The sequence below is a fragment of the Nelumbo nucifera genome, chromosome 7 (genome assembly GCF_055504915.1).
Source record: "Nelumbo nucifera cultivar China Antique chromosome 7, China Antique-T2T, whole genome shotgun sequence".
Lineage (NCBI taxonomy): Eukaryota > Viridiplantae > Streptophyta > Magnoliopsida > Proteales > Nelumbonaceae > Nelumbo > Nelumbo nucifera.
Window position 1 is genome coordinate 58,539,520 of NC_142655.1, and position 17,828 is coordinate 58,557,347.

General features: G+C 35.5%; 2 protein-coding genes across 3 annotated transcripts in view; both read right to left on the reverse strand.

Moving 5' to 3' along the window:
- Positions 1–1,714: 1,714 nt before the first annotated feature.
- On the reverse strand, positions 1,715–3,994 carry LOC104599759 (cytochrome P450 714C2-like). Its single transcript, XM_010262448.3, has 5 exons — positions 3,667–3,994; positions 3,275–3,501; positions 2,901–3,148; positions 2,429–2,789; positions 1,715–2,295 (listed from the first exon to the last, which is right to left on the reverse strand). The coding sequence occupies exons 1-5, from the start codon at positions 3,962–3,964 to the stop codon at positions 1,870–1,872; spliced, it is 1,560 nt and encodes a 519-aa protein (XP_010260750.1). The 5' UTR covers positions 3,965–3,994; the 3' UTR covers positions 1,715–1,869.
- Positions 3,995–15,840: 11,846 nt separating this feature from the next.
- Positions 15,841–17,828, reverse strand: part of LOC104599760 (37S ribosomal protein S27) — a 49,001-nt gene continuing 47,013 nt past the window's right edge. For both annotated transcript variants that reach the window (XM_010262450.3, XM_088891758.1), the window contains one exon: positions 15,841–16,211. In XM_010262450.3, the coding sequence (XP_010260752.1) occupies positions 16,121–16,211 (91 nt within the window). In that variant the 3' untranslated portion in view covers positions 15,841–16,120. The remainder of the gene's footprint in view (positions 16,212–17,828) is intronic.

Genomic DNA, 17,828 nt, shown 5'->3' on the forward strand with positions numbered 1-17,828 from the left:
ATGTATTCGAATGGTCACCTTACCAATAGGAGTTGCGACGTGACCCAATACCAGCTGATAGCTAGCTGGTAGATATCACTCATGGAAAGCCATAGAACAGTTGCAAAGTTTCCCTGGCAAGAGAAATAGGCTGACATCTACATCCTCTTATAATTTTGATTTTTTTTAATAAAAATCTAGCACGATGAAAGGGCTAGAGATAGGGCTACAACTTGGGAGGGGTCAAGTTGGGTTTCTGCCAAAATTTGAATGCACCTGATCAAAGGCCCAAGCCCAACACAGTGCAAAATGCCAACTCGCGGAGACTCGGACCAACCCAAGTTGCAATCCTATCTAAAGTGAGGGTTGACTGTAACATTGTTGGGATTTACCTAAAGGTGTAAATCGGACTATGCCGTATATATATATTATATATATATAATAATATATAATTATATAATAATTATGGTATATATATAATTGTTTCTTTTCCTTCTAAAAGGCCATCTTTAACATGGTAAGTCTTCATGAACAAATTGTCATGTAGTGGTGGTTATTGTTCTATAATGCATAATAGTAAGACAATAAAAGAATGAATACTAACGTTAAGCCAAGATTCAAAAGGCTAACAAATTAGTTTTATGAAGTTCTAACTCAGCCCACAAACACTGAATCGTAACGACCGGACCGACAGGCGGTGCGGGAATGGCCCTCCCTCATCTAGAGCAAGAATGACTCCTACTTTCTTGGGCTTTCCTCCAGGTTTTGGGAGGCGCCATTGTTTCACATTAAGAAACCTTGAAAGTCGAAGGAACAGATTTTCTGTTCAGAAATTGCCGAGAAAAATAGGTATTTAAATTCAAGCTGACTGATGAAGGAAAGAGAGAGGTGGAGAACCTTCATTGTTTAATGAGAGGAAAGATGTGAGAGAGAGATTTCAAGGTCTTCTTTTCTTGAAAATGCCCTTAAAATTTTATTACTTTTTTATTGGCCTGAACTTTCAATTGCAACACTTGAGTGCCTTGAACTTTCAAAAATAGACACTTAGGTCCATCCGTTAGTATTCCGTCAGTTAAACATTACATAATATCAAAAATACCCTTCTAGTGTATTTTTTAGATCATTCAATGAAATAAAATCATCACCAGAGAATGTCATCATCGGAAAATTTGAATATGTTATTTGATGCCCATTTGAGAACGTCATCATAGGGAGAAGTTTGGTTACCTGAAAACGATCTCAGAAATACATGAGAAGGGTATATATTTTTGACAATGTAATGTTTAACTGACGGAATACTAACAGATGGACCTAAGTGTCTATTTTTGAAAGTTCAGGGTATCTATCTGTCACTACCCCAAAGTAGAGGACACCTATATGTAATTTACCCTTTTTTATTTTACACTGAAATTCATTACAAAGGTGAAATACACCAAACCCAACTATAGGGGATCCCTACATGAATCCTGTGCCATTCTTCAGTTCCATATCATTCATCTTCAAATTATGGGTGCTTAAATAATTTCTTATTACTTCTATCTGCCTCTCTTTCAGTCTACCATTAACTCTTCTAGTCCCCTTGAACTTTTAATATATATATATATATATATATATATATCACTTCTAATGGATGCAATAGATGGTCTTTTATACACAATCATACTAATTATTTATTACTAGAATAAACACATGCTTTAGATGAAAGAATAAAACTGAAAACTGTTATAAAATATAATGTTGGTAAATATGTGATTTAACTTTTATGAATCAAAGGCAAGTATCCACTTTTAGATAAATACAAAATATATATTACCCATTACAACTATTACCAAAAGAAACTATATGTCTACCCCTTTTTCTAATATTTATTACTAAAACTAGATACAAGACTCAAACCTTCCTCACAATAAGCTTCACTTCATCACCAGGCTGTATGATAATTTTAAACACAGGGGAGTGATGGTACTTTGGAGAGAGTGAGAAGGAGAAGTTTGATAGGATGAGGGCGAGGATGATCTTCAGTTCCATCATGGCAAAGTTCTGCCCCGCACAAATCCGAGACCCCATGCCAAATGCCAAGTAAGTTTGTGGAAGCTTGCATGCACCTGCAACTCCATTAGCAAACCTCTCAGGATTAAAATTGCAGGCATCAGGTCCCCAAAGTTCAGGGTCTCGGTGTAATGCATGCACCGAGAGCCAAATGTTGACGCTTTTGGGCACAAGAATTTCTCCCAACTTGATATCTTGCAGAACTTCTCTGGACAGCAACAAGCTTGGTGGATAAAGACGCAGCACCTCTTGAATCACCATTGTTGTCTGCCAAGAATCAATCAATGAAATATATATATTATGTAGTAGTCCATTAATCAGTTTATGAGAGAGACAGAGAGAGAGAGAGAGTGATTTAAGTTCATCAGAATATTGATCATATATATATATGTATATATACCGTTTTCATCTTGCGAAGCATATCTACGTCTGGTAGGCATCCTCCACTAATTTCTAGTATCTCAGCACGGCAACGATCTTGCCATTCAGGATGTGAAGCCAGCAAGATGAAGCACCACAAGGCTGTAATTGCAGTGGTTTCAAGCCCAGCAAAGTAGACGTTCTTGCAATTGTCGAGGATGAAATCTTCTGCAGTATATGGACCGCCTAGACTACCATCCTCTGCACCCTCAATTATCATCTGTAATAAATCTTGCCCAGGTTTATCTTCTGCTACTCGTTCCTTTACAATCTTTAAGATCATTGAACGGACCTCTTTCTCTAGTTTCCATATTTTTCTGTTGTTCTCAGTTGGAATGTATCTGAACACATTTCCAAATTTCCACAGTATAAATATATATATATATATATATATATATATCAATATATATGCTCTCTCTCTCTCTCTCTCCCTCAGATAAAGGCATATATACCTATAGCCGGGAATCCCTTTAAGAATGGTTGACATAGTCAAGGCATTTTGTATGTCTTTGAGCTTTGAAATTATATCAAGTGCTTTGGAGAAGCTGCTGCCAAACATAAATTTGGAGATTATAAGTGCAGAAATGCGGGTCATGTCCTCATCAACTCCTATCTCTGCAACTCCTCCTTCACTTTGAATTCTCCCTTGCCATTCTTTCACTACTGAGCTTGCAGACTCCACCATTAAGTTCACCATTCCCTGCAATAAGATTTGCACATGGGTTTTCACTAAAGACTCAAATTGACTAGTTCAGACAAGTGCTAAGTTGAGTCTTCCAGTTTTATATATAATTAGCCATTAGTGAAGTACTGTATGCATGGTTACCTTAACCTTATCCATGGATAACTCCGGAGCTATGGTTTTTCTCTGGTGAGACCAGATTGATCCATTTGACGTCAAAATGCCCCTCCCAAGCAAAGGCCCAAATTCATATTGTAGGTATCCAGGCTTCCCCAAGCTCATGGATGAACAAAGGGTCATTTCCTTGGCCAGATAAGGGTTTGTCACATACAATATTTGTAGATTTCCAAGGGAAAACGTGAACAAATCACCTGTATATATTAACAGTTGATAATTAAACATGTTCAGTATAAAAACCAACTAAAAAAAAAAAGAATCGTTAATTATAACAATCAATTGATTGATCAGATCATCTAAATGGTCAGTGGTTGGATTGGGTTTCATATCCTGATCAGAACTCAATAAACATTGTTTACCATATTCCTTTCTCCATTTCTCGAAACAAGGGAAGATGGTAGAAGCAAAATCATGAGATAGCTTTTCCTTGTTTGAAGCCACCAATGCTGTTGATTTGGAATTTTGCATCCTCTTCATCTCTGGAACATTTCCAAAGATAAAGGTAGGGGGAGGACCTTTGATCCTTTGCTTTTCAAGTCTGGATCGAAGCAACTGTGGGTTTAACAAAAGAACCCTGTAGAGATGCAAAAACAAGCTGAGAAAACCAAGCAAAGCAAGGGAAAACAACATCTTGACAAGTACAAGTTGAAGCTCCATTGCTTCTAGCTATTGACTTCTCTGTGTTTTCTTTCTCTCACCCTCTTCCCTCATTTATATAGTTGGGTTTTGTAGTGAACAGTTAATCAAATACTTTTTTTTTACCAATTTAGATGCAGTCAAATATGACGCTCGCTGGTTTATTTGAACTTGTAACTAGAAATTTGAGTTCATACCGGTGTCGATCTTCATCTTTGGGTGTGAGTAGGACTAATCAGATCAGTGGTCATTGTTGGCGGACTCCTCACGACTGTATAGTTGGAGAATTTTGATTTGCGCAGGCGCTATTGGAGGGCCTTAAATTTGCTAATAAAGAGTTGAATGTATCCAATTAATGCTTTTTTTTTTTTTTCTGTTGGACGATGCTTTTGATCCTCCATGGCTAATTAATATAGCTAAATCTTTTATCCTATGCAGATCCATCATCAGTTAATTTCTCCGGTTGCTCTGTGTTTAGTGCTTCTTCGTTCCATGATGGGGGAAACAAAGCAGCTCATGCACCTAGCTTGTAGCTACACAAGCCTTAGAAATATCACAAGTCTTTTGTACCCAGTATTTATTGCCAGATCTTTTAATAGTTTAGGTAGGTGGTGTTTGGTTCCATTGCCATGTTTTCCACCGGACATGGCAATTTGCCTTGCCCCAGTGGAGGCAAGTTTTTTTGATCATTGATTAGGGTTCGGGGAATTTTCAGGGAAACCCAAAACTCTAGAAACTGGAGATGGGGCGGGGATGGCATTTGACCACCTTACCCCAGCCCTGATGTCTAACCTGTCCTCACTATATATTATATATAAACTATTAATTTATATTATATTATACTATATTACACAACATAATATAATATAGTCATAGGTAAGTTTCAGGAAAAAAATAAATAACTTTGCAATTAAGAATGACATGCAAGTTATGCAGGGCACGAAAGATTTGGGGATACTGGGGATGGGTTTGGGATTTCTTGCCTTGATGGGGTTTTAGGTGGGATATTAGTCAAAGACATGTGTGACTATGGAATTTATTAATTGAATGTTATTTCAAAGAGGATGACAGACAACGCTTGGACGTCTACTCAGCTAAGATGGTAACAGTTGGGAAAACATCAATAACTATAACGGAAATATGGGCGCTACCCTCGAGGTCCGGCCCACAAGTTACGTATACAGGTTGAGGATTCATCGGTCACAATTTGTTTAGATGCATGATATTTGTATAGCCCCCACCGCATAGCATCATGTATTTCTTTTAAGATAATCACTTTACTTAATACTAATTAGAATGACTAAAACCTTAACAATATTATTTTATATTTTTTTGAAAATTTTATTCTTCATCTACTCCATGTTGTTTGTCGCCCAAGAAAGATCTATCGTAAGTCATAACTCATAATAAACTATAGTCATTTCTAACACTTGTTTTTCTAAATTTAATTTGAACCAAAAGAACCAAAAAAAAAAAAAACGTCAACAAACAAATACTGATGAAATATAGAATTATGTAGTAAAAATTGAGTTAAGATCTAAAATCAATAAATTCTATGAGGTTTTAAGGGATGGGAAGAAGGTTGGGTTGGGCCCAACCCAACCCGAAACCAGAAACTGACTTCGGGTTGGGTTGGGATGGGTTAGGGTTAAAGGAATTTAGTTAGGGTTAGGGTTAAGGTTAAGGTTAAGGTTGTATTGGATGGGTTGAAGGTTGGGTTGGGTTAGGGTTAGGGTTAGGGTCCACAACAACATAACCAAATAGTATATACCCACAGGGAAGGGAACCAAACAAAGTGTATCAAGGAGAGGAGATGTTGATGTCATGTACTCCATGTATGTGTTTGGTTCCGTTTATATTTATTGAATAAACGTTTGAACTTTATTTGCTGGTAAAACCAAGCAATATAATAATTATAACCGTTTATGACAATTAGGCGCCACTAGGCTCTACATTAGCGTAATAGTGAAAAAACGCCTGGCCATTTGTGGAAACTTTAAAAAAAGTAAATTCCACAAATGGTTGGCATGCACAAAAACCAAAGTTCACTTTTATCATTTTCGATGCATATAGAAGAGCAAAAGAGAGAAAATGTTGAAGTGGCGCCTATGTGGTAGCGTTTACTGAATAAATGCCCACAGAACCAAACACCCTGTATATCAACGATTCAAAGGAATAGTAAAAAAAGCATTTGGCAGCCCTGTTTCATATTACTGATTAGCTTTGGGATTCGAAAAAAGAAGGGTTTCTTGAAACATCAAATTTTCGTTTCTTGAATTGCCTTGGTGATCCAGAATCACCCTGACGAAATGGCACATTGAAATTTAAAAAAATTGACTACTTTTTGAGATATCACACGGTTGTCATTATAAATATATTATAATATTAAGTCAAATCACTTTAAAAGCCCAATCAGCTGCATCCCTTTTTTTTTGTGTATTTCTCAAAAAAAACAAGTGAAATGAATCACTTGTAAATTAGAAGTGCTTGTAAAATGCTCCGGTGCCAAACATCACCATTGTTTTCAAATTTTCATGGACTTGGCAAGAAGAGCTTTCCCTTGCCTCCTATAATTTTCCCTTTCTACCAACAACAAAAAACAAAAAATAAACTCAGCCAATGACCTAGTGATCCCTATGGTTTAACCATCAAAACATTTGACTGGACCAATATATAATGCCATAAGCATGGCCAATTTTTTATCTAAGTTTTTGTATCATGTATGTTAGATAATTATGCATGTATATAGGTATCATATATAATTAAATAAAGTTTGTAATCAACGAAATCAATACTTGTATTTATATAAAATTATTATATATTTATAAGTTAAAAACTAGTTAAACTATTTTAAATTTTATTTATTTTAATAAGAACAATAAAGGGGATTTAATTTAAATTCAAATTTTATCCAAAAGTCCAATATATCAGATTTTGGATTTGAACTTTTTGTTGAGAAAGTGACAAACACATAAGAAAAATGACTGACAAGCAAAAAATAAAACAAAACTAGAGAAGAAGTAAAATAGAGCAATACAAAGCAAACAAAAATATTCACCAACATCTCAACAAACCGTTACACCCAAAATTCCCTCTCCTCTTATCTTGCACACTCTCCAGCTCCTCTTTCTTGACTCTCAAGATACAAGATTACGTTCTGTGCAAAATATAAGGGTATACAAAAACCCTAAATTGGGTCGGCCCCACAAACTACTAAGTAATAGATTTCACGAATCCAGATAACTTGTGATTCTGAATATCCTGTGAGTCTCATGTGCAACTAACAAAATTGTGATTGCCATGCGATACTGCAGGAGCTCTACCTCTCCATACCCTTGACTATGAAATTTTGTCTTCAGGGTTTTTTTTAATTTTAATCAAATTGGAACATAGAATAGATTTACAACTGAAATTCAAGGCACCTGTACACCAATTTCAATAATCAAATTGGATTTTGATGTAATTGGATTCGACCCATGCAATTCGCAAGCATTGTCAAAAGAAATTGACAAGGAGCCCTATGACATCCTAAAGCTTCTTCGTATTCAGACAGAAAATATTGAACTATTTCAAGAGTAGTCCCTAATTGATAATTTATAACTTTTTTATCAAAATTCAAAAATAATTAGACGTGGATATTATACACAAAATAACGATAAATCTGGAGGGAGTTAATAATAGTATAGAATATTTTTTAGGAATGAAACAACAAAATAATTGTAATATTATTAAACATCCAATCTTATATTAATATTTGTATTTAGTTTTGTAAGAATCAGAATATAGAATTAATACTATATCAAATGAATATATTGATAGACGTTTCAAATGACAATTAATGAGTCAATAATGCCTTTTGGTCATTTTTATGATTTTAAAATTCAAAAACTAGAGAAATGGAGGGATATAGAAAAGTGGAGAGTGGCTGCTACAGTAGCTAAATATAATATAAATATTAAGGCTTTGACCAATTAAAATCCCCTCTAAATTTTGGTGAAGACCCAATTGAACGTGTTAAAAATAGGTTCATTTAGTGAAACACCCCGTATAGTTTCATAGATTTACTAAAATCTACTCATAAATGTGTTTTATTAAAACACTCCTATAGTTTGCAATTGGTTTACTTAATTGACCTTCCATTAGATGATAATGGAAAATTACAGCTTTAACCGTACTGTCTATTTGAATAAATATAACAAAAAAGAAAAATGAAAATGAAAATATCATTTTTACCCCTAATAAAATTAATACAAGCAACCACTATTCGAAATAAGTTATAATATTACTATTTTCAGAATAAATAACCATGAAACCATGCCCTTCTATTCGATATAAGTTATAATATTATTATTTTCAAATGGCAAAACAAATACTTCTTTACGAAAAATTGATTAAGATGTTTTAATAAAATAAAAAGCCAAAGGGGGCAGTAGTGGTTGAATCGTCCAAACATTAAACAAAAGCTTTAATAGTTGGTCCAGGTCTCCTTTCAAACCAGTTGCATGTAAGAAGTTATTCAACCCACTCAACTAGGCGGTTACATTTATGGTCTTCTTGGTCCTAATCCTCCTTCTAAAACTGTCTATCTTCAATTCAATGACATAAATGCATACATAGGGCAAATTGACATCTGATCAATCACAAGGGTTTGAGTCTTTTGGCTGCAGTTTGATGTAATTTGTGTGGAACCAGTTTAGGGTTTTGTCCTTGCATGTCTTCTTTGACCATTCACCACCATTCTTATTGAATTACTGTTCTGATGACATATAATGTCAATATTTATGACTTTATTATAAGCTTTAAATCCAATCACTGAGTTAATACATTTTAAAAAGTATTAAAAAATCTTTCAAAAGCTAAATGCTTTTCATTTTCACCGTTTTAGTTTCATTTGCACACGTGCATAGTACATGCCCTTCTTAAAGAACTTAATTTTTGTATTTTCACTTTTACCCCTTGTCATTTTGTTGGCACAAGGAATACCCTAATACCAAAATAAAATTATTATAAAAGTTAAATATGACCAGGGGCCATACAAAGCATTTTGAAAAGAAAACCCGAAGAAGAAAACACAGACTGAACTCCTTTATAAGCAAATTTGAAAATCAATAATCTTACCCACTTTCTCAAGGAATTTGTAATGGAAAATTGAAGAGATGTTATCTAATATAAATTGTTTTTATGGTTGTGAGCTCTGAAACCAAATCAAAATCATCTTTGTTTCTAGTTTAAAGAACATGTTTTCATCTAGTTATTTAATACAATGTTTCATTAACACAAGTCTATTTAATACAATGTTTCACAATACAAGCCTGAGTATGATTCAGGAATGCATGATCCCTAAGGCTATGTTTGGTTTGAAAGAAAAGGTAGGGAAAAGGAAGGGAAAAGTAGGAAAACCTATTCAAGATTTATAACGGTTTTCCCACTTTTTCCTTCAAATCAAACACAGCCTAAAAGTCCGTTAACCAAACAATTGGTATCATAAAAGCTGATTTTCATCAAACCTCACCCGGGGGGTGAACGTGAATTAAAAACCTCATAGAAAAGGAATGATCCCTAAAAAAAACTGTTAATGGGTATCATAAAACTGGTATGTGCATGGTAACCAACAGCTGATTTTCATCAAAATTCAGGGAGGGTAGAAAATGTGAATTAAGGAATGAACTTGTAGAAAACGTGGTAAACCTCTAGTTAAGACTTAAAAACAAGTCTGACTATGAGCCAAAAGGCATGATCCCTGAAAAATTGTTAACCAAACAATTGGTATTATAAAAGTAGTAAAGAATCAGCTAATTTTCATCAAAATTCACGGAGGATAGAAAATGTGAATTAAAGGAATAAACTATGAGCCAAAAAGGAATAACCACCCTGACTCTGACTGGAGCAGGGTGGGGCGAAGCCCCCGGATAGGGTCTGGTCAGATGGTCTAGTCTGTTTGATTCCTGAGTTGTTTTTGGTTTTGACTATGCTTGACTGGCTTCCTACCCTTGTTTTTCTTTTTCTTTTTATTTTTTATTTTTAATATATGTTCCTTTTCACAAAATGAAAAAAAAAAATACATACACACATTTGAACAAACTACTTGAGTCAAATTAAGCAGAAATCTTTGATTGCGTACTAGATCTAGATAGCCTTTCAAATATATCTGATAAAAATTACATCATTGATCATGATGATTTCAACTAACCTGGAAGCTGGGCGTCGAATTTTTTTGATAAAATGGCTGTAGAAATTGAATTTGGGATGGAAAATATTTAAATAAACTTGCTGTGGCATTAATTTCTTTGGCCATATTCATTATTATTTTTCATAGTTTGTTAGTTCCATCCATGGTTTACGCTAATCAGGTAGTACCATACGAAAGTGAAATATGTTGAAACTAAGCACTAACGGTCCTTGTGGAAAATGGTATGTAGATAGGTTTTGTCAAAGCTGAAATGAGAAAGCGTTATTATGAGTTATAATCTTGCATTGTATGTACACGTTTTAAGGAAGTACATATAACAAATCTGATCATTGAATCAAAAGAAATTAGTAAGGCTCTATTTGGCACGTTTTTTCTGAATGGGTTGTTGGCTGTTTAGAAACTCAGCAGTTTGTATTTTGGTTTTTCTCTGTTTGATTGGAAAATGATTTAATCGTCGAAGCTCTAAACGTGGGAAATCCATTTTGAGCTATTTTCAAGAAGCTCTAAATTGAGTTTTTCTCTTTTTTCTTCAATTTATCATAACGTAAAAAGATGTGCAAATAGACATGCCTTAACCAAAACGGTCTTAAGATCTTGATGCAAAACCTCACATCATCTTTTGATTGTCATAGCTTTCAGAAGATCTTTCAAAAAAGACTTACCAAATGGCCCCTAAATTAATGCTCATAAGTTCAACTCATTTGCCATTAAAAGTCTTAGTTTGGAAGGAATACAAATGCAAATATGCATAGTGCAAATACATAGAAAATAATACAAAATATAATGTTTTATACTCTACATATTTAAATTTGTACTCCTTCCAAACTAAGCCTAAGTCCAATTTTGAAGGAGTACAAATACAAATATATAGAGTGCAAAACTATGTATTTTTGTATTATTTTGTATGTATTTATATTGTACATATTTGTATTTGTACTCCTTCCTTGGAAAGGCTATAAATACAAATTTGTAGAGTGCAAAACCTTGTATTTTGTATTATTTTGTATGCATTTGCACTCTACATATTTGTATTTGAAGTAAGGAGTTTCTAGAGAGTCTGACTCTGAAGTGAGTGACTGAAAATTATTATAATCAAAGTGCACTTTTAATATACAGTAAACAAAGAAAAAAGAATTTGATAGTTCTTCTCATGGTTTTCAAAACCAGACCGAAAAAATCGAGAACCGGTCACTTGATCAATTCCGTTTTACCCCAAAATCATTTTTTGGCCAAAAACCATTAATTTGGTCAGCAAACAATTAACCCATTGGTCAAACCATTCAACTTCAAGCCATCCAATGATTTTTGGCTTTTTTTTTTTTTTTTTTATCCATTCGATTTGAACAATCAAACCATTTAACCCAAAAACCCGACCCCCCAGTAGTTTATTGTACGATTCGATTTTAAAAACCTTAATTCTTCCTCTTCAATTGTTCAAGGATGAGGTTAAGGAGCTTGCGAAATATTTTCCCTTAATCTTTTCAATGCATTCCACCGACAGACATAATTTAGGTTGAACTTGATATATATATATATATATATCGGTTCTGCCCAAACACCATCCAGGACTAAAGACTCCACATAGCCTCTCCTAACAAGTTCATGGGCCACACAGTTGTCCTCTTTCTTGGTGAAATTACAGAAAAATACTGAAACCGAACTACATATATCCTTTATAATAAAATTACTACCCAAAGGTCATTCCGAATCCAATCTGTTCAATCCATCAATAAGCATCTTACAACCACTCGATCACCAATGATTTAACCTCAGCTTTTACGGGCCAAACTTCGGATCTGACTTTATACTGTATTAGGTTTAGGTTTGGGGCCGACCCATTAAAAGTTTGGCAAAAGCCAAACCCGAGCCTGGCTATAAATGGGTCTAAGTGCAACTCAGCCAGTTTGGCTCATATAACCCTAATCCTACCCAATGCCTTAAAATATAAACCCTAACTCTTGTTCAACCCTAATCTAACTTGATCATGATTATGATGGACATTGGGTAGATGACATGTCTTATCAAGCTAAAGCTGATATTTTACATGGTGTTTGGAAGTGTGAGTGCTTTTTGGGACCGATTTTTAAGAAAGAATGCCCATATTTTTAAGACCCGTATTTCATAGAAAAACACTTCTACCACATAGGCAGTGTGCAATACTATGCTGTTGGGTAAGGTGATTTTCATCACTGTTTTTTATGTATGTGCTGACAGATAAATACCACATAGGATATACATCAGTCAACCGTTGGGGGAAACGGTTCACCGATGCATGCATCGGTGGGGTCCCAATTTTCAAGGCATGCCCGATTTTCTAATAATCAACTGAACCAAACAATAAGATACATGGGCGTTTGTTGAAACATCTATATGGATCCAACTGGCACTGTTTTTTTGAAAAATGACCATAATTCCAAGCATCCCCTTAGTTATTGGGACCCATTCATTTATTATCATTTAAGTGGGGAATCCAGATTAGGGAGGCACGTTATTGTAAACATGTTAACAGTTGAAAAAAATAAAAAACAATGAGATACATGAGCGTTTGTTGAAACGCCTCTATGGATCCAACATGGCACTGTTTTTTTGAAAAATGGCCATAATTCCAAACATCACCTTAGTTATTGGGACCCATTCATTTATTATCATTTAAGTGGGGAATCTAGATTAGGGAGGCACGTTATTGTAAACACGTTATCAGTTGAAAAAAATTAAAAACAACTTTTAACAGTTGTCAGAATATTTTTAAAGTGATCAATAAATATGTCTCCTATGTTGTGCCTACTGAAACCGATATCTTATTGGGCAGTAAACACCTTTAATGCCCTATTCAGCGGCATAGTCAAAGCCTTGCGGGATGCCTTTGCCCACTGTTTTGGTGTTTTGTTTAGGGATTTTTAGGTAGTGTAGTTTATTTAAAAATGATGTGGTTTCAACTCATTCCAGTCTATATTGGCTGGATTAGAGGCAGCTTCACGTCAGGCAGTAGATACGACATCAGAATACAGTGATTGTAAGCAGTTGATATCTCCATTTTGCAGCAAGGTTTTTAAAACCGATCTGGACATCAAATCAGTTAGGGGTTTGGTTCTTGGGTCAAATGGTCCAATCATTTGAATTGAACAGTCAATCCATTCTGACAAAAAAATTAAAAAACGATCAAAACTGTTAAACGGCTCAACTGCCCAAATCAACTGGTGATTTACTGAATGCTTATACTAAAGTCCTTTTGAATGCTTTTGAATGCTTATACTAAAGTCCTTTTTTATGCGTGTAACTGTTCATATATTAGCTTATTTGGCATGTAAAGCAGAAGTATTAGTATGCTTTTAACTCTGATAGGAACTCGCAGGTGAGTATTAAACCTATACATATTAATAAAGCTCCCTCTTAAAAAAAAAAAAAAACGAAAAAACATGCCACAATGGATGCAATTATTTATGTAAAATCTTATAATAATTCTTAAAGTATTGGTTTGACAAAGGTATCACACTGTCCACACAAAAGAACATCTTCACAGCGTGTAGTATGATTTCAAACACTCAAAGTGAGGCCTAATAAATTGAAATACTCAACGTTTTATTGAGCCACAATAAGTGAATAAGGGTGGTCATGACATACTCGACAGTGAGTCTAGTAACAGTCATTATCAATCACCTTTCGTCTAACTTTTTCCATCATTTTAAACATTAGATTGGAAAAACAGAAAAAAGAAAAATCAAAAGGACAAATGAGAAAACGATAATTGCAGTATGGCATTTTCCTATCAAATCAATTTGACCTCATGATTATCAAGCCTTTGAAAGTTCAACTGTTCTTTTTTTTCCATGTGAAAATATATTTTCTGTCATATATCCTTGGCAAATGCTAGTACGTAAAAACAACATTCTCTACTCACATATTCAATTGGTAAGTGTGAGGTACTAAGGCTGAGTTGCCATGTCCCCAGGGCCTCCAACCCCAATCCTTCTTTCTTTGTGGAACAGTTAAATCTATTAATTTCATCTTGCAATTCAAAGCCAATGATTTAACCCCAAATAGTAAAATGTGGAACTTGCAGTATTTATTTCCACAAACCTGTGCACTTCATTCCATTTTTGCACCAAGCCTAGAAAATTGGGCTATTGCCATGTACAATGGTAATATCTCGCCTGACATGTGTGAGAACACAGGTTTGGATCTAAGAACATCCTGTCTATCCCTCCAATGACACTAAACAGCCAGGACCAACATTTGGGTATCGGCCTCTCTCTCTCTCTATATATATATATATATCAGAGTATTAGGATTGAGAATTTAACAAATAGAGTTGGATTATGGTTGAGCTCAACCTGAGCCAACCCAGCCTGAGTTGCACAATTCTTAGCTTCGTATACATTTTGACAAACTCTGAGTCAAAGCATATACCACCTCTGAATACCTGCTGGTGCTGGCCTTTAACAAGTGGCCTAATTAGGTCTTTCAGAGGAATGGCAACAGGGCGGGCATCATATTCACCGTCCCCGCCCCCGCTTCTGAAATTAACCCCATCCCCATCCTTGATCCCCGTTGGGAATAAAATTTATCCTCCATCCCCGATCCCCAACAGGGATGATTCCCCACGGGAACCCGAATCCCCAAAATTAAATTATAACTAATGTTTTAAATATATTTTGATATATATATACAAGTAATATAAATAATATATATTTAATATAAATAACATTTAAATATAAATATATAATTGGGGTTGGGACAGGGTGGGGACCTTAATCCCCATCATCCACGATCCCAACCCCAACCCCGATCGAGGATTCCTATTAATCCCCGTTCCCATCCCCGTCCTGCCAAAACAATCCCCATCCCAGGCCCCATAGGGTCGGGGAAGTCGGGTTTCCATCGGGGATGGGGAAAATTGCAGTCCCTAGTCTTTCATTGTGACATTTCAACTTATCTCAAAGTTAGGCTGGGCGTAGATTCTCTTACTAACATGGCTGCAGAAATTGGATGTGGTGATAACCCATTGAAGCAAGCTTGCTACAGGCCCACAGCTATTTCTTAGACCACTCATGGCTTACTGTAATTAGGTAATCCAATCCTACATGAAAGGCAACTGTTTAAACTTGAAATTAGGGGGTTACTGTCAAAGCTGACATGGGAAAGGTGGTTGTAGCGTTTGCATCCTGCCTGCAATTGTCCTCAGTCCTCACTATCATCATGCATCTAGCTATACATATGCATGACCTTAGGAGACTCTAAAAGGAGGTATTACAAATCTGGTCATTGAATTAAAATTGATTTTTGGCTTCAAAAAAAAAAAATTCCAAATGCTCATAAGTTCAATCCATTTGAGAAAGGAATTAGATTAACTGTGAAGTATGGAACTGCTGGAGTCTAATGACTTGGATAAGTAAAGATATAATAAAGGTGCACTTTTAATGTACTGAGAAAATGAATTGGATACAGCTTCCTCTTCATGGATGAAGATAAGGACCCTGTAAAGTATTTTATTGTTAGTTACTATTTCTTTTCTATGCAACCCTAACAGTGGAGAGGGTGAACTGAAGTGGATCCCAGTTCCTTCTGAGCATTCCACTGACGGCAGAACTTTAGAGAATGGACGAAAAAGAAAAGAGCTAGTCACGACTGACGGCAAAACTTCTCTTAATGCTGCTATCCCCAGAAATATTTTTCGTCTAGTGACTAGTTGAGGTCTAGCAGAAAGAAGAGTAGCAACAGTTCTATGTTTTCTTTATACCATATTATGTTTTCCCTTTCTAGTTGGTGAAAAAAACGTATAATTCAGTTATACAAAAGGATGCACTTTACCACATCATGGAAAGTTAAAGATGAATTTGCCAGATATAGACAGTTCACGAACCAAACTAATCCTTCAATTGCAAATGTGAATGAACTATGCTTAATAAGAGGTTATTTTCCCCAAAAAGCAAAGTTCAAAGTTTTGTACCAACATTGTAAAGGCAGCAGTGACATCAAAGATAAACTCTCTACTTGCTACGTTTAACAGCACGTCTTCCTTGACCTTTCTTGGGTGGACCCTTCCCACGGCGCTTCAACATTTCAAGCTTAGATAAGCGCCTGCCGAAATTGAAAAGAGAAACTAGTCAAGACATTGCAGATGTGCACATCAATCTTCAGCTTATATATCACAACTAATTTTGAAGGTCAAGTGATCTAATTTATAATCAAGAGCTGGTTTTCTTAACAAGCAAGACATCATGTTTTTCGTTCTTTGACAAATAAGACATGTTGGTGTTTAAGACGATAATTTGGGGATACTGCATTTTGAAAAATGGGCAAAACCTGTGAAGATGTATAACTAAAGTTTATATACAAGCAACTTCCATAGAAACTAGCAGAAGGGCCCATGCTTCGCACATGTAGATGAAATATGTCAATTACATGCCAATTGCAAGTCCAATGTCTTATTGTGTAGAAGACAGGTTGCTAGCATCCAAATATCAACTTGCATACACCAATACATGCTCTTCATGAGGATTGATGATTATACGTAAGAGAATTTCAACATCAGGCTCAGGTTAGGGTTTGGGCTAAAAAAAAAGCCTAACAATTTCCCAATCCAACACAACCTAAGTTGTACCCTTACCTATGCTGCCATGGTGTTTGTTTTCTCGGCATCTCCCAAGTATGTCATCTGTGGAGTATGACGCCAACAGCTCCAAGGGCTTTATCCAATAGATTATGATTCTTATGTATTCAATGATTGTCTGTTTTCTGCAATAGCACTTGCTTGCCAACCAACTTTTTGAGGGAAAAACTTCCATATATCCAATGAAGCATTTGGAAAGAAAGGAACAGCCAGGAAACCAAATAGTCCGCAACAAGAACATCAGAGAGATGGAGGAAAGATTTGTGGAAGCTAGAAAATGGAGGAAAGCGTTGAAGATCAAAGCAAAAGATTTCATATTCAAAGAGATAAGGATCAAAGGCTAGCAGAGCTTGAAGATCAGGGAGGCAAAGAAAGCCATGGTACTGCTGGAAGGTTTTGAAGTGATCAAATGGATGCAGAAGTTTGTTTTGGGACCAAGCTCTAAAGGTAAATAAGTGAATTTTATGGAGAGAGACGAGCTGGAGTGCAAAAAGAATGCAAAAGGATGCTACATAACTCTGCAGGAATTCTTTGGAGGAAGAAAGAAGCAGTTAGTTTGCTTCCCAGAAGGTAAAAGGGGTCATGGATGGAGGGTAGTGGCTGAGTTACTGAGTGATTTTGCTCAACAGCTGAAAACAAAACAAATAAAAGCTGTAGTAAAGGAAAAGGAAGTGGGTAAACAAAACAGAGAGGAAGAATCCAATGAAAAGAAATGGGTGATTGGAGAAAAAGGAAGAAGAAACTGTAAACTGGTAGAAAAGGAGGATTGGGGGCAGAAATTTGTGGTGGAAACTTCAAGCCCAGCAAAAGATTTGAGGGGTATTGTGCAGGTGATAATCAAAGAATTGAACCTTACAAGGCCGATTGTGATTACACCTTATGAATCTTGTAAGGCTCTGATTGATCTGGGTGAAGTAGTAGAGATTTCAGCTTTAAATCTTCACTCAGACGCTGGTGCTGTTACAGTCTCGAAATGGTGTCCTCTCTTTAATACCAAAAGTTTTGAGATTGAGGATAATGTAACAGTCTGGCTGCTTGGGTTGCCATTCAATCTTTGGAAGGAGTTATTACAGTCAACAGCTATA

Excerpts from the sequence above, each read along its gene's own strand:
- LOC104599759 (XM_010262448.3), bottom strand. The coding sequence starts at position 3,964 with ATGGAGCTTCAACTTGTACTTGTCAAGATGTTGTTTTCCCTTGCTTTG. Across the intron at positions 3,149-3,274 it reads TATCCATGGATAAGGTTAAG|GGAATGGTGAACTTAATGGT; the intron begins GTAACCATGCAT and ends ATCTTATTGCAG. Across the intron at positions 2,790-2,900 it reads AAAGGGATTCCCGGCTATAG|ATACATTCCAACTGAGAACA; the intron begins GTATATATGCCT and ends AAATGTGTTCAG.